General features: G+C 46.3%; 1 protein-coding gene across 3 annotated transcripts in view; it reads right to left on the bottom strand.

Moving 5' to 3' along the window:
* CSTPP1 (centriolar satellite-associated tubulin polyglutamylase complex regulator 1) overlaps window positions 1-24,823 on the bottom strand; it is a 197,779-nt gene that overhangs the window by 5,586 nt on the left and 167,370 nt on the right. For all 3 annotated transcript variants that reach the window (XM_047070633.1, XM_047070636.1, XM_047070635.1), the window contains exons 4-5: window positions 18,597-18,681; window positions 1,527-1,612 (exon numbers count right to left, since the gene is read on the bottom strand). In XM_047070633.1, coding sequence (XP_046926589.1) covers window positions 1,527-1,612; window positions 18,597-18,681 — 171 coding nt within the window. The remainder of the gene's footprint in view (window positions 1-1,526; window positions 1,613-18,596; window positions 18,682-24,823) is intronic.

Here is a 24,823-nt window from a genome sequence, read left to right as displayed (position 1 = left end):
AGAGAGAGAGAGAGTGAGCGTGAGCGCATGAGCAGGGAGAGGGGCAGAGAGAGAGGGAGATATAGAATCTGAAGCAGGCTCCAGGCCCGAGCTGTCAGAACAGAGCCCGATGTGGGGCTTGAACTCACAAGCGTGAGATCATGACCTGAGCCGTAGTCGGAAACTCAACTGACTGAGCCACCCAGGTGCCCTACACGTACTCTTTAAAGAGCTAATGTGTGCACACTTCCACTGGTGAACCCCATCTCCCTTGCGAGGCCGCTTGCTTCTCTGACTCCGGAAAGCATGGCGGAATACCAGGGTGGAAAAGAACGCCACAAGCTGCTCATTTGTTACACATTTGGAAGTGTTTGCAAATGTTAGGAGTCGAGCCAGTGTTAGTAACCAGTGACTTGTGGCCCATTTCACCGCTGACTGGCACACACTGCTGCTGGCCGGCCCTGGGGCATTGCGAGAAGGCTCGGAAGGATCTCCCAGACACAGCTCCTCCTTCTCCAGGGCCCAGGAGCTTCAGGGAAATGGGAAATAGATGCCTGCAGCTGTTAAGAGCAGGTGGCAAGACCCCAGGCTCCAGCCCCTGCCGGATCAGGCCCTTGGGCTGCCATCAAGAAAACAGAATGTGGCGCCTGAGAGAGGCCAGGGCTGGCTGGGGCCACCGGTTGGCAGGGAGGCCATGTCCAGGCTCCAAGGACAGCCTTCTGTTTACTGGAAGAGCCCGTTTGAAACAAGTTTGTTTACGGACACAGTCAGCAATTTCTGAACCCGACACTCCATTAGATGTCGTTGTGTGCTCTGTGGGAGCTGGTGTCCGTTTGTATTTATTCATCTATTTCTATTACACCTGATTCCAGAAAGGATTTAAGGGCACAGCTGGTGTGTATGGGGAGCAGAACGGGCATGTGAGCGAGACAGGACGGGTGTCTGCTTATTAAAAGTTGTGTGGGTGGGAGGATGTGTGCCCACACACGGGAGTCGGGGCCAAGGGAGATCACTGCCCCCTGGCGGCAGTGATACAGCACAGCGCCTAAGAGGACCGGCTCTGGAATGGGCCCTCCGTTCGGGTCTGGGCTCCACCAGTCACTAGCTCTGAGACTTTGGCTCCTCACCTCTAAGCTCATCTCTGACAGGACCCATCTCTTAGGGCTGTCATAAGGATTAAAGTCACTGCTCTGCCTGGCACATGGTAAGTTCTCGATAAATGGTGAATCTGTTGCGTACTGTTACAGTAGCGTGCATTGTTCTAGTCATTGCCATTATCACCCAGATGGACTTGCCGCACTGCTGACTGCAAACACGGCGGTCTTCCGTGACTTGAGGAGGCGGAGAGAGTAGGCTCCGCAGACCGAATCTTGTGACCACCTGTGGGAACTAGACATCCTGCCCGGGCCCCATGGCGAAGCATGCCTCCACCGGAGGGAGTGGGGGAGGGAAATGTGTGTGCCAGGCACCAGATGGAAAGGGTACCAGGGCAGGACAGGCAGATGTGGCCCTGGCAGGAGCCACATGGGGCCCTGGAAAGCTCTCACCTGAGTAGTAAAACTGGATCTGGAAGGCAAAAAGGAAATCTGAAAAAGACATCAAGCAGTCCATGGCGTCATCCATGAGCACAATCCTGAGGGGGGAAAGAGAGAGAAGATGTGAGAGAATGTGTCTGGGGGTGGGGATGGGGAGCACGTCACTGAGCTCCTTCTGGGGCTACAGTCTTTCTTGGGGCAGCAAGACACTCGGGAAAGGTCCCCAAAGCCAGCTCCTCCCAGTCACCTCACTTCTCCATCACTTGGGCTCTGCCACCAAGCTGAACTGAGCACACGACCAAGGACAGGCTCCCGGGTCAGTCTCCGTGGCACCAGCTAGCGGATGGAGCATGGGGAGGAAGGAGGCGGGGGGCAGCAAGGAGAGGTGCAACTGTAATACAGCCAAGATTTCTTTTCATATACTTAAGCAGTAAATCCTTTCATCCAGCAGTGAGGACCATTTAGTTCAGAATAAATACAACTGGGCAGAAAAGGCAAAAAGAACAGCCAGGAAGCTTAAAGGGGTCTTGGCAAGTGGCACTGAGATTTAATAAGCTTCCAAGGGCCTAAGCGACTACAGGCACCTCCGTCCTGGGACACAGAAGGCAGACAAGGGAAGAGGGTAGAGAGCTACCGGGGCCTCTGCACTTGAGAGGGTCAAAGAACACACCCCGTCTTGTGATGCCGTGGCGGCCATGCCTCTCCTTGCTCTCTGCTCCCACAAGCGGACCACCCCCTGGGTTCTCATCTCCAGGCCCTCCCACCTCATAGGAAGAAAACCATCTGACTGATCAGACCATGGCCATGTTCATACCGTGCTCAGGGTCTCATCCAGGAGGGCGCAGGAAGGGAAGGAAATTAGCACTTGCTGGGCTCTATCCATGTGCCGGGCAGGGTGCCAAAGCTATCTGCTGAAGGGGAGAGGGGCCCCCAACCTGTTTCTGACTGGCCCGACTGGCCTTATCTTTCCTTTTTTACAAAACTGTTTTATTCTGCTCTCTTGTGTATTTTTGTTAATCTTTACCTCCTTGTGTCAGAGGATCCCCAAACTGGCACCTGGATCAGCTCCAGAGACAGCCAGCCAGCACTGCTCACCTCTGGTGGGGCGGGGGGCGGGCTTTAGAGGGAATATAACGTAAGGTGCCCCTGCAACTATGCAAGGCAGCTGGCCCTGGTTTCAGATCTCCGCGGAGAGAGAAAATGCTCCTATATCTAGTCTGTCTGTCTGTCTGTCTGTCTGTCTGTCTGTATTAATTAATTATTAAGGTAGGCTCCATGCCCAGCATGGGGCTTGAACTCACAACCTTGAGACCAAGACCTGAGCTGAGATCCGACTTACTGAGCCATCCAGGTGCCCCTCTTAGTCTTTAGTTCTAATAACGACAACAATAGAAGCAGCATGTACTGAGTACCTACTTCATAGCAGGCAACTGTGCAAGGTATTTAACTATATTAAATTTTCTCTCACAACATTCCTATGAGGTAGGCCTTGCAATTATGTACATTTTACAGGTGAAGGGACTAAGCAGAGAGGTCACCTTGCTGAGACCACATAGCTGATGAGTTTGCTCGACTCCACAGGCCATGGGACTTTCCATTAGGTTACACTGCCTCTTTTAAAATAAAGATACAGGGGGCACCTGGGTGGCGCAGTCGGTTAAGCGTCCGACTTCAGCCAGGTCACGATCTCACGGTCCGTGAGTTCGAGCCCCGCGTCGGGCTCTGGGCTGATGGCTCAGAGCCTGGAGCCTGTTTCTGATTCTGTGTCTCCCTCTCTCTCTGCCCCTTCCCCGTTCATGCTCTGTCTCTCTCTGTCCCAAAAATAAATAAACGTTGAAAAAAAAAATAAAAATAAAATAAAGATACAGAATATAAACACTAACATTTTATTCCTTAATTTCTGTGGTTAACTTATCTTCTTTCTTTTCTCCTATATTTTAAGGGCTTACTATTCCTCATGCGTCTCTTGGGGAAGAAAAAGGCTGCCCCAACTACCAGAGTTGAGCATTCAAATTCTAGCTGGAAAAAATTCAAGGCCAGAGGGCGGGAAGGAGCAATGCTGCTGATGGTCACAGGAGGGCGCCCTGGTCCCTCCATCAGCAGCTCTTCGGACCAAATGCTGAGCCACAGACCAGGTAGTTGCCCCCATTTCTTCTTACCCATGAGAACCCAGGCAGGCAAAAAGGAAGCGAGAGGGCACAGAGCCCAGATTCTGATATCCGGATTGGGAGGGAGAGGCGCTAAAGGGCAGAGAGAAGTGGGGTAGGGCAGACCGGGGTTAGCAAAGACACCCAAACTTCAGAGGAAGAGCAAGCTCTCCCAGAGCACTCAGGCGGGTAGAGCCACCCCAAAGTTTTTCCATCCAGGCTCAGCAGAGAAGAAAAAGGTCCCCGAGGAAGGACGCCAGTGACCTTTCCTTCCTGCCCTACTCCCAGGACGGCTAAGAACCCGAATGGCCTGAAGTTAATTACTAGGGAAGAGCACTGGGCTGAGAACATCCCCAAGCAGGAAACCACAAAGGGGAGTCAAAGCCTTTGAAGATGTTACTTGGCTTCTCTTCCTTATCATCAACCTGGACCCAGTGCTCCTGTTTATAGCAATTACCTCCACGCACTATATCTTTCTTTATCTATTTCTTCATTTATACTGAGATATAATTCAAGTACCATAAAATCCCTTTAAAAGTGTACGGTGTGTTTTAGTATATTCACAAAGTTGTGCAACCACCACCACTGTCTAATTCCAGAAGTTGTAATTCTTGCTAATCAGCATGCTCCCGAGACAGGCCCTGCCACACCAGGGCTTTGAAGCCAATTGCCATAAGCATCGTCGTCTCTCAGCCACAGAGAGGACAAGAAGCTGCAAACAGGCCCGCCCTTCCAGCTTCGGAACTGGCCTGCAGCCTTCTGTCCGCGGCCATTCTGAACTATGAACATTAGCAGCCTCTTCTAAGACAGGCAGCTGGGGAGGAGGGAGAGCACGGCTGTCAGAGGGCAGGAGACCCACCATGTGAGCGTGTCAGCCTCAGCCCTGTGTGCGCGCTGGTCTCAACCCTGGCTCTCCGGTGGGCTGAAACGGACACCGGTCACGAGGGACCAGCGGGGTGGCTGGCGGAGGCAGACAGTGGCAGGGGCTCTCTTTTTGAGGGACATGTGGCCGGATCCCAGCGGCATGCGTGCAGAGGACAGAGGGGTTTTCTTGACTGCAGGCAGTGCGACTGACTGCCAAAAAAGCCAACTGGATCTCAGCTTTCATGAACGGCAAAACCACCCCCTACTCTGCTCAGCCAGAGACCTGGGAGTCCTCCGGACTTCCTGGAAACTGCCTCCCTTGCCCGACCCACAGCGATCACTCTCCAGGTCCAGCAATCCCACCCTAACATGTCTCCTGAATCTGCTGACTGCTGGCCACCTCCACAGCCACCGCCCGTGCCCGCCTCCGTGTCTTTCTCGTGGGCCACTGGATGACCTTCTGCCTGGCTTTCTGCAACTACCCTTGCCTCCTTCTACTTAAGCATCCACACTGTGGTCACAAAAATGGGTTTTTTTGATGTGAATTTGACCACTTTACAATTCTGTTTAAAGCCCTTCATGGGCTTCCCATTGACCTTAGAACAAGATCTGCCACTCTTATCCTGGCTTATGAGTCCACGTGATCTGCTCCGTCTCCCCTCACCCCCCACCCCTCTAGATGCACCGGAGGCCACAGGCAGCCTCCTTCACTGTATTCCACACTGACCCTAACATTCTCCCCAGTGCTCCCTCCTTCCTCATGCCCTTCAGACCAGCCAGTCCTTCTACCTGTAATGCTCTGGGCCTTTCATGCCACCCTCCCCACCTATCTGATGCCCACTCATTCTTCACATCACGCCTCTTTGGGAAGCCTTCCCCACTCCAGGCTAGGTAGAGGTTGGCCTCCCTGCTACCAGCTTCCACGGTTCTCTGTGACCTCCTCACACTATTCGTGTTTGTCTTTGCCCGCAGACTATAAGATCTCCAGGTGATAACTCTGTTTCTCAGCTTGTTGCTTGATTCCAGGGCCTGGCGTGTGCAGGGCCCATAGTAGGCACTCAGTAAATATGCGAAGAGGGGCCTCAGTACTCTTTTCTTTTCTCCTCTCCAGGAGACACCTGGATACTACATTCAGTTCTGGACAGTCCATTTAAGGGGAATAAACTAGAGTCACGGAAGAGGGGGTCAGAGTGCTAGTGAGTCTATAAACCATGATATCAGACAAATGACTGCATTTTGATCCTTCAGCTTAGAAGAGAACTAGGGAAGAAGCACAGGCTGAGACCTGACTCCTGAAGGCCTGCCCCTGAGGAAGATGTCACAGGGATCGAAAGCTTGGTTCTGGAAGACCTCCAAACTGCCCAGCTCTGGGATTATGGCTGCTTTGTGAAGGAGCGAGCTGCCTGTTGCTAGAGATATTCAAGCAGAAGCCTGAAGGTTTGTACTACTCAAAAGCATGACAGCGCTTCCTCCAGCTCTGACAGACTGTGTCGTCCCAAGGGTGGCCAGAACTAACAGCTTTTCCGTTAGTGCTGGTTCTGAAGTTTGCTGTTTGGAGGACTGTGGCTGCAGAAAAGTCTGAAAGACTTAGAAAAATGCTCTTAGAAGCATCCTATGTTGCAGTGTCCATCTCCAAACTACTGCTCTGACCCATGAAAATTCTGGGCATCTGGCACTGGAATCTCGGAAGAACTGTGACAAGGCAGGCAGGAGGCTACAGGTCTGTCTTTGCTTTTGGGGGCAGGGACGACCCCAGGCTGTGGGCCCTCGGTCCTGTGGGCAGCTCCTTCATCCTGAACTCAAACTTGTCAACACTCCCAGAGGGCTCACAAAGGAATCTCTTGGAAACGAGGTCATCCACATGTGCTGTTCTCCAGTGGATGGCAGTTGGCTCAACACCCCTTCCTGCCAGAGGCCTCCTGCTAACGTGCCAGCTGCTTCTGACACCTGGAGGAGCCGGGCGGCCACTGCTTTGAGGTGGAGCCAACAAGGCGCTGTTGCCAACAAGAGTCCGTACAAATCTATTGGATCATGGAAGGATCCTTGCAGGCCGTGCCTTAGGACTAGAGAGAGGGACTGTGGGAGAGAAGTAAAGGCAGTCCAGTTCAGGTTGGCTCTGAGCAGAACCATGTGAAGGGTGGAGTCCAGGGCAGGCAACTGGAATGAAGAAAGAACACTTGGCAGGGTCAGAGCTACTCCCGGGGGGCTGGCCCTTCTCTCCCTCCCTTGCTGACTTCCAACAGCTGGGATGGGCTGGCTGGCTGGCTGGGCGTTAAGTGGGTGCCAGGGAAGCAATAGCTTCCAGTCTGAATCTACCAACTTGCCAACTTTCTATTCACCCCCGGGTCAGTGTCCCTAGACAAATGACATGAGCTACACCTGTTTACCTGCAGTTCTGGGTTAGCAGCCCTGGGATCAAATCCCAGCTCCACCACTCACTGGCCACATTATCTTTTCTCTCTGAGCTTCATTATCCCCATCTGAGAAGAGGAGATAATCATAATTCCTATTTTATGGGATTCTTGTGAAAAGTCCCTATGATGTCCTGCGCTTAGTGTATGATGAACACTCACAAGTGTTAGTTGCTATCAATAAGTGTATTCTAGTTGGCTTAAGGTGCTGGAAGAACTCAAAATAGCAAGCAGAAATAGAGCTCAGAGGAAGTAAGTGCTACCATCACTCAACCACGCAGAGGCTCTCGGGCGGAAGCCAGCTATCCAGTTTCGAGTCCACTTTGGGGGGAAGCCAGCCCTCGGCCAGGGCCAGAAAGAAGAGCCACCTTCCATGGCTGCACCGCTTTTAGGAGGTCACATGACCAGGGTCTCTCAGGGGTGAGGTGAGTCCCAAAGCCTGTTGGGCTCACAGTGCACCTTGGGGGACTGTCCTTTTGTATCCGGCCATGAGTGAGGTTGAAGCCACACGCTGGCCACCTTCCGCAGGTCGGGGGAAGAAGCTGCTGCCGAGGTTTCCTGGGACACTTCCTTAGGGTTGTGACACTTCCTCTTTTGGACTGTGTGGGATGCACCCCCATGCCACACAAGCTGCCACAAGTCCAGGCCCGCAGAGGAGCTTGGGAGGTCTGGGTCATTGTTCTCCCCTGGCTCCAGCCTGGGGTACCCCAAACCCCACCTGCCCTGTAGTGCCTAAGCTTGATCCAGGGAGTGCAGACAATAAGACAACAATGGTTAATATTCATTAGGGGTTTACTGTGTCAGCAATATACAGCCATCATTTCATTTCCTGCTCATACTAATCCTATGAGGTAAGTCCAATGAATATCTTGCTGAGAACACAGAGGTTCAGAAACTTGGCCAAGGTTGCAGGTACAAGTGCAAGAGTTGTCATTCAAACACAGGTCTCTCTGACTCTAATCACAGCTGCACCTGGAAAGAAAACGTAGGCTCTGTGCTCTCGAGTGGCAATAACATCTTCCTGCTGGTGGCGCTGTCCCTTCTCCCACTCCCGGAGTTTGTTAGCAAGTACACAGCGACTGCCCCCAGGAGGGCTGGAAGCTGAGGCCTCATCCGCTACACCCTGCAGAGAGCTGGAAGGCCCAGCAACAGCCATCCAAACCCCATTATCCCAGCCCCTCCCAAGAAGCCTTATAGTTAGGGGAGAACTGTTCCTCGCTCTTAGGATAAAGACCAAATCCAACGCATGGCCCCGTGAGGCCCTCATTTCCCCGTCTGGTCCCCAAACTCCTTAAACTCCAGAACCACTGGCTTCTCAAAGCTCCTCTAGGTCAGGACTGGTGAGAGCCTGGCTTCTTTTCCAGGCTGCCGATTTCCCCTAGACACTTTTTTCACCTGCCACTCATTGCTCCCTACCTCAGTGCTACCCGTGCCTTTTGTTTTAAATGAAACATTTAAAGCTTCAGAAAGTTACCCAGAACATAACAAAAACCTGTGTACCCCTGGCCAACGTCATACACCTTAACATTTTGCTCTCCTTGCTTCAATTTTTTTTTTTTAAATTTTTTTTTTCAACGTTTTTATTTATTTTTGGGACAGAGAGAGACAGAGCATGAACGGGCGAGGGGCAGAGAGAGGGAGACACAGAATCGGAAACAGGCTCCAGGCTCCGAGCCATCAGCCCAGAGCCTGACGCGGGGCTCGAACTCACGGACCGCGAGATCGTGACCTGGCTGAAGTCGGACGCTTAACCGACTGCGCCACCCAGGCGCCCCTCCTTGCTTCAATTTTTAAAGCTTTATAAAATGTTACACATGACGTTCAAGCCACCTGCGCGCCCTCCCTCATCCCATCCCTCTACGCTTCTTCCTCTGAAATCACCACTGAAACTTGGCGGTTTAGCATCGCTCTACATGTTTCTCAATACTACATGAACTCACACAAATGCCTATATTCTTAAAACATGATCTAGCTTTGTGTTGCTTGCTTTCAAACTCTACGCATCGTTCTGGAACTTGACGTTTTGAGGCAGATCAGTGTTGGTGCATAGATTTCTCCCTGTATCCATTTCAGCTGGTGTACAGAATTCTGTGGATGGTATGATGCTGCTGCACTTTATCCTTCCCTCTGCAGAGGGACTTGCAGAGCGTTCCAGTGGGAGCTACTACAAATAATGCTGCATATTTCCTTATAACAAGGGACACCTGTGAACTTCTTTAGCTTTGCCTACATTGCCCCAAGGTGACAGTACCACTTTATGCTGCCACCAGCACTTTATGAGAGTTCCACATCCTCACCAACGCTCGTGTTATCAGACTTTAACATTTTTGTCATTTGATGTGAAGTGGCATCTCAATTTCATTGGCCTTTCCCTGATTACTAGTGAGTTTGGGCATGAAAATATGCCCATATGCTTATTAGCTGTTAGAGTTTTCTGTGGATTGCCTGCTCATATGCTTGGGCTATTTTTCTACTGAGGTTCTTCATCTTTTCCTTATTGATTTGTAGGAGTTCTTTATAAAACTCTTTTTAGAAGAAAAAATTCTGCAGACCAATCTGTTGTTAGACATACACATAAATCTCTTCTCGTCTCTCACTTGTCTTTCAGCTTTGTTTATGCTATCTTTGGTTGAACTGAAAATTTTAATTCTTTTTTTAAATTTATTAAAAAAATTTTTAATGTTTATTTTTGAGAGACAGCCCATGCACAAGTGGGGGAGGGGCAGAGCGAGAGGGAGAGAGAGAATCCAAAGCAGGCTCTGTGCTGTCATTGTAGAACCTGATGCTGGGCTCAAACCCACAGAACTGTGAGATCATGACCTGAGCTGAAGTTGGACCCTCAACTGACTGAGCCACCCACGTGCCCCTAAAGTTTATTTATTTATTTTGAGAGAGAGAGAGGGAGGGAGGGGCAGAGACAAAGAGAGAGAGAATCCCAAGCAGCCTCCATGCTGTCAGTGCAGAGCCTGATGCAGAACTCGAACGCACAGACTGGGAGATCATGACCTGAGCTGAAATCAAGAGTCAGATGCTTAACCAACTGAGCCACCCAGGCATCCCCTGAGAATTTTAATTCTTAATTCCCTGGTAGTCCTGGGGTTTAGGGATGGCTGGGGTTCAATTTGCCATCAGGGAATTCTTGCTTTCTATCTGATAATTCTCTTTGCTCTAGAAAGTCAGCTCTACTGCGGGGCAAGGACTGTATTTTTTCACTGCTCTGTTCTCAGCACCTGGAAGGTACTCGCAATGAACATTGACTGAATGAATAAATGAATGCAATTTTTTTTTGCGGTCAAGTTGATCAATCTCATCCACTGGGCTTGGGCTCTTCGTACCTTAAGAATTCTTTTACTACCTGTTGGCCATAAATATATTTTCCTCTATTCTCTTTTAAGAGTATTTTAGTTTTGCATTTCATATTTAGGCTTGTCATCTATGTGAAATTGACTTCTGAATATGAAATTGACTTCTGAATATGATATGGGATAGGAATTTAACTTGATTTTCCCCTATGTGAATAACAAACTGCCGCATCAATTCTTCTTGAATTGATCCCCTTTCCCTACTGCTCTGCAATATTGCTTCTTTATAGGGGTGCCTGGGTGGCTCAGTCGGTTAAGTGTCCGACTTTGGCTCAGGCCATGATATCACGGTCCGTGAATTCAAGCCCTGTGTCGGGCTCTGTGCTGACAGCTCAGAGCCTGGAGCCTGCTTCGGATTCTATGTCTCCCTCTCTCTCTGACCCTCCCCATTCATGCTCTGTCTCTCTCTGTCTCAAAAATAAATAAACATTAAAAAAATTTTTAAAAAGTATTACTTCTTTATAGATCAACTTTTTAAAGCTTAAAAAATTTTTTTTCATGTTTTTATTTATTTTTGAGTGATACTGTTAGATGGCAAGTCAGAGCTGGGGAAGATATCCAGGCAGAAAGCTATTGTAGGGGAGAGGCATAAAGAAAGACACCAAGAAAGCATGAAGCTGTATTGTCATGCACGGTATGAAGTCTGGCATATAGAAGATGCTTAGGAAACAGCTGAAAAATGAATACAGGAATCAATCCCCATTTACCAGTTATACTTTTCTAAAATAGGTAATATTTTTTGAGGGCTGTGTGACAGGCATTTTACATGCATTAGCTCATTAAATCTTCAAATCAATTTTATGAGGCAGGTGTTATAATTATTTCCATTTTACAGATGAAGAAACTGAGGCTTAGAGAGACTGCTCACTGTCATAAGCCAGTAAGTGGAAGAATTTGGGATTTGAATCCAGGGCTGTCTGGCTCCAGCACCTGAGTCCTGCCTTTGTGACACAGGGACCAGCTGAAAAGTGAACCTCTTAAATTGGGATGAGTTACTAGGTCTGAACTAGATTCCTTAGGAGTCTGTGTGTTTTCCAGGCATTGTCTCTGTCTAGCACATATTATTACTCACTAGAAATCTGGCCTTCAGGGAGGGAGACGTGAGGTAAATTGTGTTTTAAAATGACAAGAGAGAGATTGAAATGTAAATCCATTTGATGGGATCGATTCTAAAATGCCAGAATGAGACTCACTTGCAATGCACTAAATCAATACTCCTCAAAGTGGATGACCATTAGCATCACCTGGCAAGTGTTTGGAAATATGAGTTTTGGAGCCCCACCTCAGATCCCCTGAACTCTGGGGATGGAGTCTGCCATCTGTGGTTTAATAAGCCCTGCAGGTGACCCTGTGTCAACTTGCACCCTGAACGGGTTACAGGTGTGAGGGTCCTCTTGGCCCAGCAGGGAGGAGGCCAGAGCCTGCAGGCTGATCACGGGCAAAGTCATCTTTACTGACTTTTTGTTATGTGTATATTATTTTGAGTGTTCTGAAGTGAAAAAAGGCCAGAAATAACTGCCTTTGGGGGCTGAGAAACTTCTTGTTTATTTTATTTTTTAAAATTTTTTTAATGTTTATTTATTTTTGAGAGAGTGACAGAGCATGAACGGGGGGCAGGGGGCAGAGAGAGAGGGAGACACAGAATCAGAAGCAGGCTCCAGGCTCCGAGCCTCGGCACAGAGCCCGATTCAGGGCTCAAAGTCACAAACCGTGAGATCATGACCTGAGCTGAAGTCGGATGCTTAACTGACTGAGCCACCCAGGCGCCCTTCTTCTTGTTTATTTTTAAAAATCTGGTAATAATAATAATGCCAACATTATTTTAACGGCAAGAAACTATTACTTATTGAATGTCTACAATGTGCTAATATGCATATATTCATAAAATATGTATTTTTTTGAAACCAATTTGACAATAAATTTCATATATTTAAAAAAATAAATAAAATAAAATAAAATAAAATAAAATAAAATAAAATAAAATAAAATAAAATATATATCTTTCCTAGTTGTTGAAAATTACACTGTCCTCGGAGTGAGTTAGTATTATTCCCCATTTTACAGATATGGACACAAGGCTTAGAGAAGTTATGAGAAATCCCCAAGGTCATCCAGTTAATGGGGCCCCAGTGGCACGTACATCCAGGTCTTACCAATGCTATGATGCTTGTGCTCTTATAGGTCAGGGTTAAGACTACTACTTCTAACACTGAAACTTTACTCTGTGCCAGGCATTGTTTTAAGCACATTATGTACTTCTTCAATTATTACAACTATTATTATTTCCATTTGATAAATGAGGAGAATGAGGCTCAAAAAACAAACAAACAAACAAACAAAAAAACCCAACTTTCCCAAGGGCACAAGCTGGTGGACTGTGAAACCAGGATTTGAACTCAAGAAGTCTGGCTCGAATTGCCAGACACGGCAAGGTGCTTCTCACCTTCAGGAAAGCCTCCCGGTCCAAGGAGGAGGGAGACAGATGCTGTGGTGATCATTTAAGGATAAAACCTCTGATGACCCCCCCACTGCTACAGGAATGTGCGAGGTGGAGGGCGTCTGGGGCTAGGCCTGTCTTGCAGCCCATTTGCCATCTTTCCTGTGCCTCTGGCTCACACCTGCTGCCCCAGGGCCTGCTTGCCGTCCATGAGTCAGGCACACGTGGAGACGCCATGCCCCCGAACAGGCTCTGCTGTGCAGCTGCGTGTGGATTACATTCTTCCGTGCACACATCATCGCAGCCTGGAGCCTCCTTCTGTGGCCTGTCCCCAGACCTCAGGGCCCTGAGAAAAGTAAGCCCAGCCATGACATGGGAGAGTGCGATGCCTCTTCTAGCGACAGTAACTGCTTTGGAGGCCTAACCACCTCCATTTGCGATTTTGATCAGAAGCCTGGCCTTGTGTGAGGAAGTTGGGATCTCGATCTTTGGGACAAAGTAAGAATAGCTTAAGCCATCAGAGAGCGCTTTCTGGGATATAGACAAGTTTTGTACCCACACGCCAGCTGGAGTGGAGTGAGCAAAGAATGGCATTGGGGAGGCGGGGTTGACACAAAGCCTAATACACAGGGAGCAAACTAACTTCCCCTGGTTCTGAATTCACCTCTAACTTCTTTTTATTTTATTTTATTTTTTATTTTTATTTATTTTTAAATGTTTATTTTTGAGAGAGAGAGGGAAAGAGAAAGAGAGAGAGAGAGAGAGTGTGTGTGTGAGCAGGGGTGGGTGGGCAGAGAGAGGGAGACACAGAATCGGAAGCAGGAAGCAGGTTCCGGCCTCTGAGCTGTCAGCACAGAGCCCTATACTGGGCTGGAACTCACCAAGCGTGAGATCATGACCTGAGCCAAAGTCAGACGCTTAAACAACTGAGCCACCCAGGTGACCCTCACCTCTAATTTCACAGCCAGCATCCTGAGGATTGTCCTAGGCCCTTCTGTTGTTTCTACCTGCATTCCCATAATCCCCTCACACTGCTACCAGCATGGACTATCAAACAGCAGGCTTCCTGGCGGGGATAAGCTTTGCTTCCAGCCACAGCGAGGGGGATACCACTGCTGAAGTCTGTAGGTATCAATAATTGTAAGAATCCGAGCATTTTAGATGACTGTGTTACTTCTTTTCTTTTTTTATTTAAAAAATTTTTAAATTTACATCCAAGTTAGTTAGCATATAGTGCAATAATGATTTCAGGAGTAGATCCCAGTGATTCATCCTCTATGTTTAACACCCAGTGCTCATCCCAATAAGTGTCTTCCTTAATGCCCCTTACCCATTTAGCCCCCCACCACAACCCCTCCAGCAACCTTCAGTTTGTTCTCTGTATTTAAGAGTCTCTTATGTTTTGTCCCCCTCCCTCTTTTTTATATTATTTTTGCTTCCCTTCCCTTATGTTCATCTGTTTTGTATCTTAAATTCCACATATGAATGAAGTGATATTTATCTTTCTCTAATTTTGCTTAGCATAATACCCTCTAGTTCCATCCACGTAGTTGCAAATGGCAAGATTTCATTCTTTTTGATTGCCAAGTAATACTCCATTGTCTATATATACCACATCTTCTTTATCCATTCATCCATTGATGGACATTCAGACTCTTTCCATACTTTGGCTATTGTCGATAGTGCTGCTATAAACATTGGGGTGCATGTGTCTCTTCGAAACAGCACACCTGTATTCTTTGGATAAATACCTAGTAGTGCAATTGGTGGGTTGTAGGATAGTTCTATTTTTCATTTTTTGAGGAACCTCCATACTGTTTTCCAGAGTGGCTGCACCAGTTTGCATTCCCACCAGCAGTGCAAAAGGGTTCCTCTTCTCTGCATCCCCACCAACACCTGTTGTTGCCTGAGTTGTTAATGTGTGCCATTCTGACAGGTGTGAGGTGGTATCTCACTGTGGTTTTGATTTGTATTTCCCTGATGATGAGTGCTGTTGAGCATCTTTTCATGTGTCTGTCAGCCATCTGGATGTCTTCTTTGGAAGAGTGTCTATTCATGTCTTTTGCCCATTTCTTCACTGGATTATTTATTTTTTGGGTGTTGAGTTTGATAAGTTCTTTATAGATTTTGGATACTAACTCATCTGATATGTCATTTGCAAATATCTTCTCCCATTCCACTGTTGCCTTTTAGTTTTGCTGATTGTTTCTTTCGCTGTACAGAAGCTTTTTATCTTGATGAGGTCAGAATAGTTCATTCTTGGTGTTATTTCTTTTTTTTTTTTTTTTAATTTTTTTTTTTTGAGACAGAGAGAGACAGAGCGTGAGCAGGGGATGGGCAGAGAGAGCGGGAGACACAGAATCTGAAGCAGGCTCCAGGCTCTGAGCTATCAGCACAGAGCCTGATGCGGAGCTCAAACTCACAGACTGTTAGATCATGACCTGAGCTGAAGTTGGACGCTTAACCGACTGAGCCACCCAGGCGCCCCACTTGGTGTTACTTCTAATCTTGAGTGCTTACACATATCAAATTGTTTGGAAGGGTCTGGAAGTTGGGTGGGGCAAGTGCAAAGCTGAGGCTGCTAGGGGTTGAAAATCCTACAGAAGGTCACCCTCATTAACTTGCCACCAACCTTTCAGGAAAGGAGAACAGTAACTGTTCTGGAGTGACAGAAACCAAGGTGAGATGTCACAGAGTGGTGGCAGACAGTGACTGTGGCCCAAAGGGGTCCTCTTCTACACCTAATGTTAAGCTCCTTGAGGGGAAGAACAGCATCTATTCATCACTGTATCCCCAGTGTACATAATCGCTCCTGGCATTCAAGAAATACCTGATGGAATGAAGTACTGCTACAACATGGGTGAACCGTGAAAACACTATGCCAAGTGTAAGAAGCTAGTCACAAAGGACCACATACTATATGATTCCACTCATTTTAAATGTCTAGAATAGGCAAATTTATAGAGACAGAAAGTAGATTAGTGGTTGCCCAGGGCTGGGGAGGAGGGAAGGATTGGGGAGTAGTGGCTAAGGACTGCAGGATTTCTTTTGGGGGCAATTAAAATATTCTAAACTTGATTGTGCTGATGGATACGAATATATTCTGTGACTATAATAAAAGCCCATTGAATTTTGTTTTAAGTAGGCTTCATGTCCAGCACAGAGCCCAATGCAGAGCCCAATGTGGGGCTTGTACTCATGACCCTGAGATTAAGACCTGAGCTGAGATCAAGAGTTGGACCAGAAACCCCAAGCTGTTAAAAATTTTTAATGAATATATAAATGAATGAATGAACAAATGAATATAGGATACAGTGGCTGATGTTTGTTCTTCGAGTTACTGAGAATCATGGACTATTTGAACTACGTAAAATGCCTGACAAGCGATGTCATTCATATGTTCATTCAATCGGGAGACACTTAATGGAGTGTGTAGCACGTATCTAGGTACTGGTCTGGGCAACAGGGATCCAGCAGCAAATAAGACTGGTATAGATCCTGCCTGCCCTCATGGAGCTTACACTTACTTGGAGCTTACTTACACTTACGGTTCCTTTTCTCTGGGAAGATTTTAGTTAGAGATCACAGCTGATTTTTATTATTCAGCTATGTAGAAATCATAGTACAGTCTTTAAGAGTTTTTTTTTCCCCCAAATTCGGGGCTGAATCTTCCTTAAAATAATCTGACCTCAAGGGGCACTATCATTGGAAATCTGAAGGTAACTCCAGCTGGCTGCTCTTAAATTACAAGAGATAATCTCCCACATTTTAGTGTCAACTATGGAAAAAAAAAATCTAAATCTCCTTTGGATAGCAGATCAGCTAAAATGATAAAACCCGAATTGCTGCTTTTACCAGGGGCCAAGTGCCACTGGAAAAGGTAAGTATCCACTGGACAACGCAGGGAAGAAGGTTTTGGTTGCGTGACCACTAAACAAGTTTTGCACATGACCAGCAAAATCAGAGTGTGAGCTGTGAACTGCAGAACAGCCCGCCCCGGTGTGAGGCTGGAGTCTGTCGCTGGCAGCGGAGGGGATGGTTGGCTCACCTCAGAAGGACTCAGATGGTTCTTGGTGCAGCGTAGCCAGTGCAGCTGTGGTGTCAGTGGGTCAAACCACCACGCAGAAATGACTTCACAAGATGAGCAGGCAGGAGGGTGAGGAGGTTAAGGGCAAAGTCTGTGGATTCAGGCAGCCCTGGGTTCAGGTCATGCCTCTGCTACTTACAAGCTATCAGTAAATTCAGGCCACATACTTGACCTCTTTGAGCCTTAATTTCCTCTTTTTTTTTTTTTTTAATTGAGGCATATCAGTTTCCTCTTGAGTAAAATAGGAAGGTAACAGTTTTTATAAGGATTAAGTGAGGTAATTAAGGTAAATGAATTTAAATGAAATAATGAAGGTAAATGCATACACTATGCTTGAGGTAAGATGGACATTAAAAAATATTATTAAGACTTTACTTTTGGGGCGCCTGGGTGGCTCAGTCGGTTAAGCGGCCGACTTCGGCTCAGGTCATGATCTCACAGTCTGTGAGTTCAAGCCCCGCATCGGGCTCTGTGCTGACAGCTCAGAGCCTGGAGCCTGCTTCAGATTCTGTGTCTCCCTCTCTCTCTGATCCTCCCTCGTTCATGCTCTGTCTCTCTCTGTCTCAAAAATAAATAAACATTAACCAAAAAAAAGACTTTACTTTTGGGGTGCCTGGGTGGCTCAGTCAGTTGGGTGTCCAACTTTGGCTCAGGTCATGATCTCACGGTTCATGAGTTTGAGCCCCGTGTCAGGCTCTGTGCTGATAGCTCAGAGCCTGGAACCTGCTTCGGGTTCTGCGTCTCCCTCTCTCTCTGCCCTCCCCGCCCCGCCCTCTGTCTCTCTAAAAAATAAACATTAAAAAGTTAAAAAAGAAAAACAAGACTTTACTTTTTAGAGCAGTTTTAGGTTCACAGCAAAATGGAGGGGGAGGTGCAGAGATTTACCACATACCCCCCATCCCCCAACTCTTGCATAGCTTCCTCCATATCAACACCTGCACTGCACTGGAGTGGAACCTTTGTTACAACTGATGAAGCTACACTGACACAACATGATCACCCAGAGTTCATACTTTACATTACCCTTCATGTGTACTTTTGGGACAGATGTACAATGACATGTATCTATCATGTGTAGTACAATGCAGAGTATTTTCCTAAAAATCCTCTTTTCTGGCAATTTCAGACAACACAATTTTTTAAATTCTTCCATTTGCCACCTTAGGTCAAATTTCGTGTCAAGTAAAAGTTAACTGAGGCACAGTCCAACTACCTCATTTGGTTAAAATGGGAATGACCATGAAATCAAACGCAGAAATAAGGGGGTTCAAACTATTTCTGCCAAGTCTTCCTGGTTCTGGACTAATCTTGAAAATCTTCTTTCAGCATAAATAATATCATTTATCCTTCTCTTAATTGGGCTTTATCACCTCCATACCTTTCCAGTCTCCAACCTCAATCTATGCCTTCATTCACTGGTCACTGCCAACTCTTGCCCCTTGGTTTCTCAGAATATCCTCTAGAGACTTGTGTGTGTGTGTGTGTGTGTGTGTGTGTGTGTCTTCATCTCACCACCCCCCAGCTCTGTCTGCAGACCCTAAGGCCCCCCACAGAAACCACAAAGGATCATTTGGCTTCCCTTGGGAAAGGCAGAAAGTGAGCATTATGTTTTGGGGCAAATCTCAAACAGACCCCTCTCCAAATGCCAGTTTCTCCCTAATGGTTTTGTATTTTTCCTAATGGTTTGCTTGTTTGTTTGTATACATTTCAGGTTTCTCTAAGAAGTCCTGGCCCGCAGAGGGCTGAGTTAGCTTCTAGAGCCCAGGGCACATACCTGGCTGCTTTCTGAGTGAGCTCCAGGGGGAAATCCGGGCACAGCAGTTGCAGCAAACAGTGATATTCTCTCATGGTCAGCAAATCTGAAGTTGAAATGGAGAGGAACACATTAGGTCTCTGCGTGTGAAGTCATTGCTCTTTGTTTGGCCATTTCATGGGTTTCAGACCTAGCCTCGGTAGAGCTGCTCTTGTAAAGGTGAGTTAGTGCTAGCTACTAACCTCTGGTAGTGAGATTCTAAGATCAATGTTTCTACAAAGTTTTTCCCGGGTGGAAGGTACCCAGCTACAACATTTTGGCTAACGGAGCTTCCCTGGTTTGAAAAATGGTCGGGTGAGAAGGGAACAAGAGGGACACCTTGATCCACATTCTTAGTCTGGTTTTCCTTGTGTATGAAAATCTACAAGAACGAGTCATTTCAAAGCTGGTTAAATCTGCTGAAATTCTCTGGCATGGTAGCATTCACCACAACATGCCCAAAGACCATCCACGGATATCTGGAAGCACTACTAAGGCAAACTCAGGCTTTCAATATATGGAGAAGAATACATCACAGCAACCCACAGACCTTATTACTCTGTCATCCAGTATTGCACAGCCTGGCTTCTTTTGGATGCCTGCACAAAAATCTGGCCATTCTATTACAGGAAACCAAGACAAAGGTTCAAGATATACAATCAAGGCAACCAGATGATTCCTGATATACAGAAGCAGTGCCCTGGGAGAGATGAGCTAGGATGAGGCTCTGCAGCCCAGCAGCAAACCCAGAGATGCAAATCTCAGGGAGGTCTCTCGGCTCCCAAGGGAGAGGAAATACACTGATGTGTAAAGGTTGTTTTGTTATTACATGTACCAAAGCCAAAAGATTTTAGAACAGCCAGGCAATCCGCAAGTATTCTGTATACCAAAGCATTTCAAATATGGAAGAACAAGCTAATGGTAAAGCAACAGCAGGCAACCTGGAAGCCATCCTAACTGGGAGAATGAGTGAGACAAGGGAATCCAGAGGGCATGGCCACATTTGGGGAATGAAGATGATGATCATAGGCACTTGGTTTCTTTGGACCCAAGTTAGCCCAAGCCACAGGCATCCAGATCTCCTGCCCTGCTAGTTTGGTTGATGCTTTTCCAAGATAAAAACCCCAAATCTCCAGGGATAGGCCTGGGTTCCTACTACTTTTTCATCAAAGCTCAATTCAAGGTGGGGGCAGAGAGTTAAACTAACCACACTGCCAAAGTCAGGGTCACCAAAGCAACAGGCTCAGTGCCAGTGTAGGTCAAAGGATCAAGATGGCTTTTGTGGCCTGCGTCTTGGCCACAGTGGGGTGTGCACTTTCCTCTCCTCATTCGCTTGACCTCGGGCACAGCCTGGTAGGAGGTTTTGCTCATCAAAGGATGGTGTAATAGCCACTCACGGTCTTACAGCTTTAAGGTAAGGGGCAGGAAAGGTGAAGAAAGGGGAGAAAAGCTATTGAATATAATGGATTCCCACATTATTCTCACTCCAGAACTCCCTGTGTAAAGAGGAGTGACTTCTGGAAGGAAGTAAATACACGCATACCTTGGAGATACTGTGGGTTTGGTTCAGAACACCGCAATAAAGCAAACATCCCAACAAAGTGAATCAAATGAATTTTTTGGTTTTCCAGTGCATGTAAAAGTAATGGTTACGCTAAGCTGCAATCTATTAAGTGTGCAATAGCATTATATCTAAAAAAAAGTACATGCCTTAGTTTAAAAATACTTTATTGCTAAAAAATGCTAACCATCATCTGAGTTTTCAGCAAGTTGTAATCACTGATCACAGATGACCACAATAATGAAAAGGTTTGAAATATTGTGAGAATTACCAAAACATGACACAGAGACACAAAGTGAGCAAATGCTATTGGAAAAATGGTGCTGATGGACTTGCACAATGCAGGATTGCCACAAACCTTCAATTTGTAAAAAAATGCAATGTCAGCGAAGCACAAACACGTCTATAAAAGAAAATGCTATCTTTGAATCATCATTGCTTTCCTCGGCTAATTGGTGGATGTATCTGATCATTCTTAGGGGGTCAAAGTGTTTCACGGAAATTCACATTTGTCCCCCAAAGTTACCCACAAGATATCCTTGGGAAGATAAATCAGTGAAGGAATACGGGAAGCCTAGAGGACTGTGTAACTCCCACACTGAGTCAAGAAAGACAAGGTTGGGTATCAATCTCAGCCTCCTGGTTTCCAGACCCTCAGCTCTCTTTAGGTTCTTGATGACATTCTAACTCATGTACTTCAAATAGTTGCTTCCAAAGATAGAAGGATGATTTACAAAAATCATTTTGTATTTCTCTAATGCAACAACAGCTCTTGGAAATACTAAATACATCAGAATAACAGAATACAGCTTGTTCACCACTTCTGGAACTTGACTTTCCCAAATGGAAAATGAGGAAGATAAAGAGATGAATGAAAATCTAGGCAAATAGAGAACTTTTGCCACCTTCATTGTGGAAGACAGCAGTTCTACTTCTACTAATGTAGTGGCTGGATATTTTGAGAGAGAGGCATTTGCTGCTCGGAGATACTCCTCAGTTGAGTAGTGGGTATTTGGGAGAATGGCAAGTGGTCACGCTTGTTCCAAAATCAGAACACCAATGAGCAAATAGGAGCTGGCCACTTCCTGTCTCTCAGGCTAGGGTTCAACCCTTAGCTCTGCAATTTACCAGTTACGCAACTGCGGGCAAATTGCTCAATCTCTCTAAATCTCAGTTTCTCATCTATAAAATGGGAATGATGACACTTACCTTTCAGGGTTGAAGTCAAGATTAAAAGAGAGGATGTCTATAAAGTACTTAGCAGAATGTCTACAACATAGTAACACCAAACAGTGGGGGATATTTTAGTTTTGTTTTTAAATGCTGGGGGCAAAGACAGGCGAGAAGAGGAAGGTGTTTCTTGCTGAGTTTAAGTGCTTAAACACCTAGGGGTGGTCTGCCTTGAAATTCTCTGTCAGGTTGCCTGAGCCAAACATGTTTTTAAATACTCTTTGCAGTATTCCTTCATTTCGTATTACTATGGGCCTCCTCAGTTCCAGGCACAGTGTTACAGCGATGAAGAAGCCAGCAGTCTTCTTAGCTCCCGAGACTTACACTCAGGCACTAGCTAACCCTAAATGCCTACTTTGGGCCCTCTAAGAGCTCTCCAAGATCTCAAAGGCCTTTTCAGGCAACGCTTTGTGCCTCAGGAACAACAGTAACGAGACTAAATAGTCACTGAGCCTTGAATTAGCTCACTTCACCTTCGCAACAACCTTATGAAGTAGACTCCATTATTCCCAGTCCCACTTCACAGCCAAGGACAAGGAGGCTTAGAGAGGTGAAGTATAGTTGACCCTTGAACAATGTGGGGTTAGGGGCACCAACCCCCTGCACAGTCAAAAATCCATGTATAACTTTTGACTCCTCAACAACTTAACTTCTAATAGCCCACTGTTGACTAGAAGCTGTACTGATAACACAGTCAATTAACTTATATTTTGTGTGTTATATGTATTTATATGTTATATTCTTATAATAAAGTAAGCTAGAGAAAAGAAAATGATATTAAGAAAAACATAAAGAAGAGAAAATACATGTATAGTATTGTACTGGAAAAAACAAAACATGTACAAAGGGATCTGTGCAGTTCAAACCCATGTTGTTTAAGGGTTGACTGTCATTTGGTAAGTGATAAAAGAAGGGTCCAGAGCCTGGGGGGGACAGGAAGGGAACATGGCTTCCCAGAATAAAACCCGAGGCTGGGAGGGAAAGATGGGGGTCTGAAGGCTGGGTGGGCTTAATGATAATATTAACAGCCAACATTTATTGAGCACTTACTATGGGCCAGGCACTGTTCTTGCAAGGGCTTGTCCTATGTCGTCTCATTTAATCTTCACTATGGTTACCCCCATTTCACAGACACAAAAACTCAGATCACGCACGCGTAAGAGGTAGACCTGGAATTCAGACACAGGCAGTCTGGCTCTAGCGTTTACCCAACTAACACTTTCAGCACCTTGATCTTATCAACCGTAATGTGTGAAGGCTTAAGAGCTTGTTTTTCCCTCCAAACAAACTGCGGGAACTAAATAGCTCCAGGTGAACTGGATCAAGGAGACAATTCAAGTGATTTGGGATTTTTTTCATGTAAGAAATTTAGTCTGAAAGGTCTAATTACTGTCAACAGGAAAGACTTGCAGCTCCAGCAGCACAGCCTGTGCTGGGCCACAGGCCACGGGAGGGCGGGGGATGGGTGCACCTGTGCTCCTGGCCTCGCCCCCATTTCTCATCCCCGGCCACCTGCCAGCCGCTCTTTGCCCTGGCAGGTGCAGGGAAGGTAAGTGGTGTGTACGGACAGACAGACGCCTTCTCTAAAGGAACCCCACACCCCCAACTAGGAAAGCATCAGCCAGCAGGTCCTGAAAGATTAAAGGCGAAGGCACAAGAAGGGTCTGGTATAAGATCAACATTAAAACATTCTCCACAATTTGGTGCTTCTCTTTTTGTGGGTGGTCAGAGCTGTTAAACATTCTTATTCTCAGCATTGTAATAGTCCCACTGACCGTGTGCCCAGCTCTGGACCAGAGGCTTTTACATCCTTGGTTCTCTTCTCTCCAGAGGCAACACAGCGTAGCACCGTGGCTCATAGCATAGACTTCAGAGTTATCCTGCCTGGGTCAAAATCCCAGCTTTGCCACTGATTTCAAATTACTTGACCATTAAGCTCTCTGTGCCTCAGTTTCCCCTTCTATAACATGAGGATAATGACAGCACCATCATACAGTTGTTGTGAGTTAATGTAAAGGGCTTAGAAAAATGGCTCATCAAAAGTGCTCTGTTACTATTTGCTATTATTATTTTAGAAATAAAAAAAACTAGGGTTTCTTTAAAGGTTGATTACCTTCTCAAGGAAACAGAACAACTTAGAGGAGGGAGAACGGTGATTCGCAGGTAAGCCCGTCTAGCTCCAAAGGTCCTTCTAGTTCTCACCAGCAGGTGAGATCCAGCTGGTTTATGGAGGACTTGACTTCTGATGGTAGGATTGTTCACATCAGGTGACTGACAGGCTTTCTATTGAAGTTAAACATACAGATACCCTGCAGGTGGGCCACATTAAACTGGGCAGGGCAGTTGTATTAGTGGAGAGCCCAGACGTAGTAATCAGACGACTTTGCTTCAAAGCCTGGCTCCACTACTTAACCTCTAGTGTGATCTGGACAAGTTGCACAACTTCTCTGAACCTTGGTTTCCTCTTCTTAGAAACGTGAATGACCACAGTACCTACCTAGTGCGATTGTTGTAAAAACCAAATGAGGCAATTTAAATATAAGGCACTTTTCTGAGAAATTTTCGAAGTGCCCAATAAGTGGTAGGATTATTTTATAGTTATTAACTGATTAAAACTTGAAGTCCTGAAATTAAGGAATCTTTAGACTTAAAGCCCTTAGCACAATGCCTGGCACACAGCAGTAAATATTTATGGAAGGAATGAATGAATAAAAACACGCATTACATAGAGACCCAGAGGAAAATTCAGACGGACAGATTTCTAGTCACTGGGTGAACTACCGAGATGGGGACTCCCCAGGCACAGGAGGCATATATACAAATTTAAGGGGCCACGAGGAGATGTTGGAGCTGTAAAGTGCTGAAAATGGAAAACGTCCTGTTCAGTAGGTACCACAACTCTCAGTGAACACAATACGTCCTGGCAGGGGGACTACACTCCACGTGCTTGTTGACTCCTAGCACCTTCTTATCAATGTTAAATCCAGTCAGCTTGGATATTTGTTTTCATAGGACTATATCACCAATTTACCATGAAAGCCAGAGGAAACCTAAGGTTTACTTCATAATAATTCACTTGACCACTGTTACAACTCTAGCAGGAATACTGTATTTTTCAAGATAACCAGCCCCTGGTTTAGAATAGTCTTTTGTTGGTTATCTCTACTCTAATCTCAGAGGGTGACAGGTGAGGTTATTTTGAATAAGAAAATTAGTCTAATCAGAAATTGCTGATGCCCAATAATCAAGGACTAACTTGTTCTTACCTCCTTCTTTCTTGGAAAAGAAGGATGAAGGTCTCCTCTTGTCTTTTCTACATCTGGTCTGCCTTCTTGCTGTGGAAATTCCTGTTTCGGAAGCTCTGTGGGGGCAGCTTAGTCATCTCTACATCCTCCTCCAAGACCACCCTGTGTGCCCA

This window comes from Lynx rufus, unplaced genomic scaffold (assembly GCF_022079265.1).
Source record: "Lynx rufus isolate CCGP_SWC_20201006 ecotype Redwood Valley unplaced genomic scaffold, mLynRuf1.p SCAF_9, whole genome shotgun sequence".
Classification (NCBI taxonomy): Eukaryota; Metazoa; Chordata; class Mammalia; order Carnivora; family Felidae; genus Lynx; species Lynx rufus.
The sequence above is the reverse complement of the archived record's forward strand: the minus strand, read 5'-3'. Positions and strand labels throughout refer to the sequence as shown.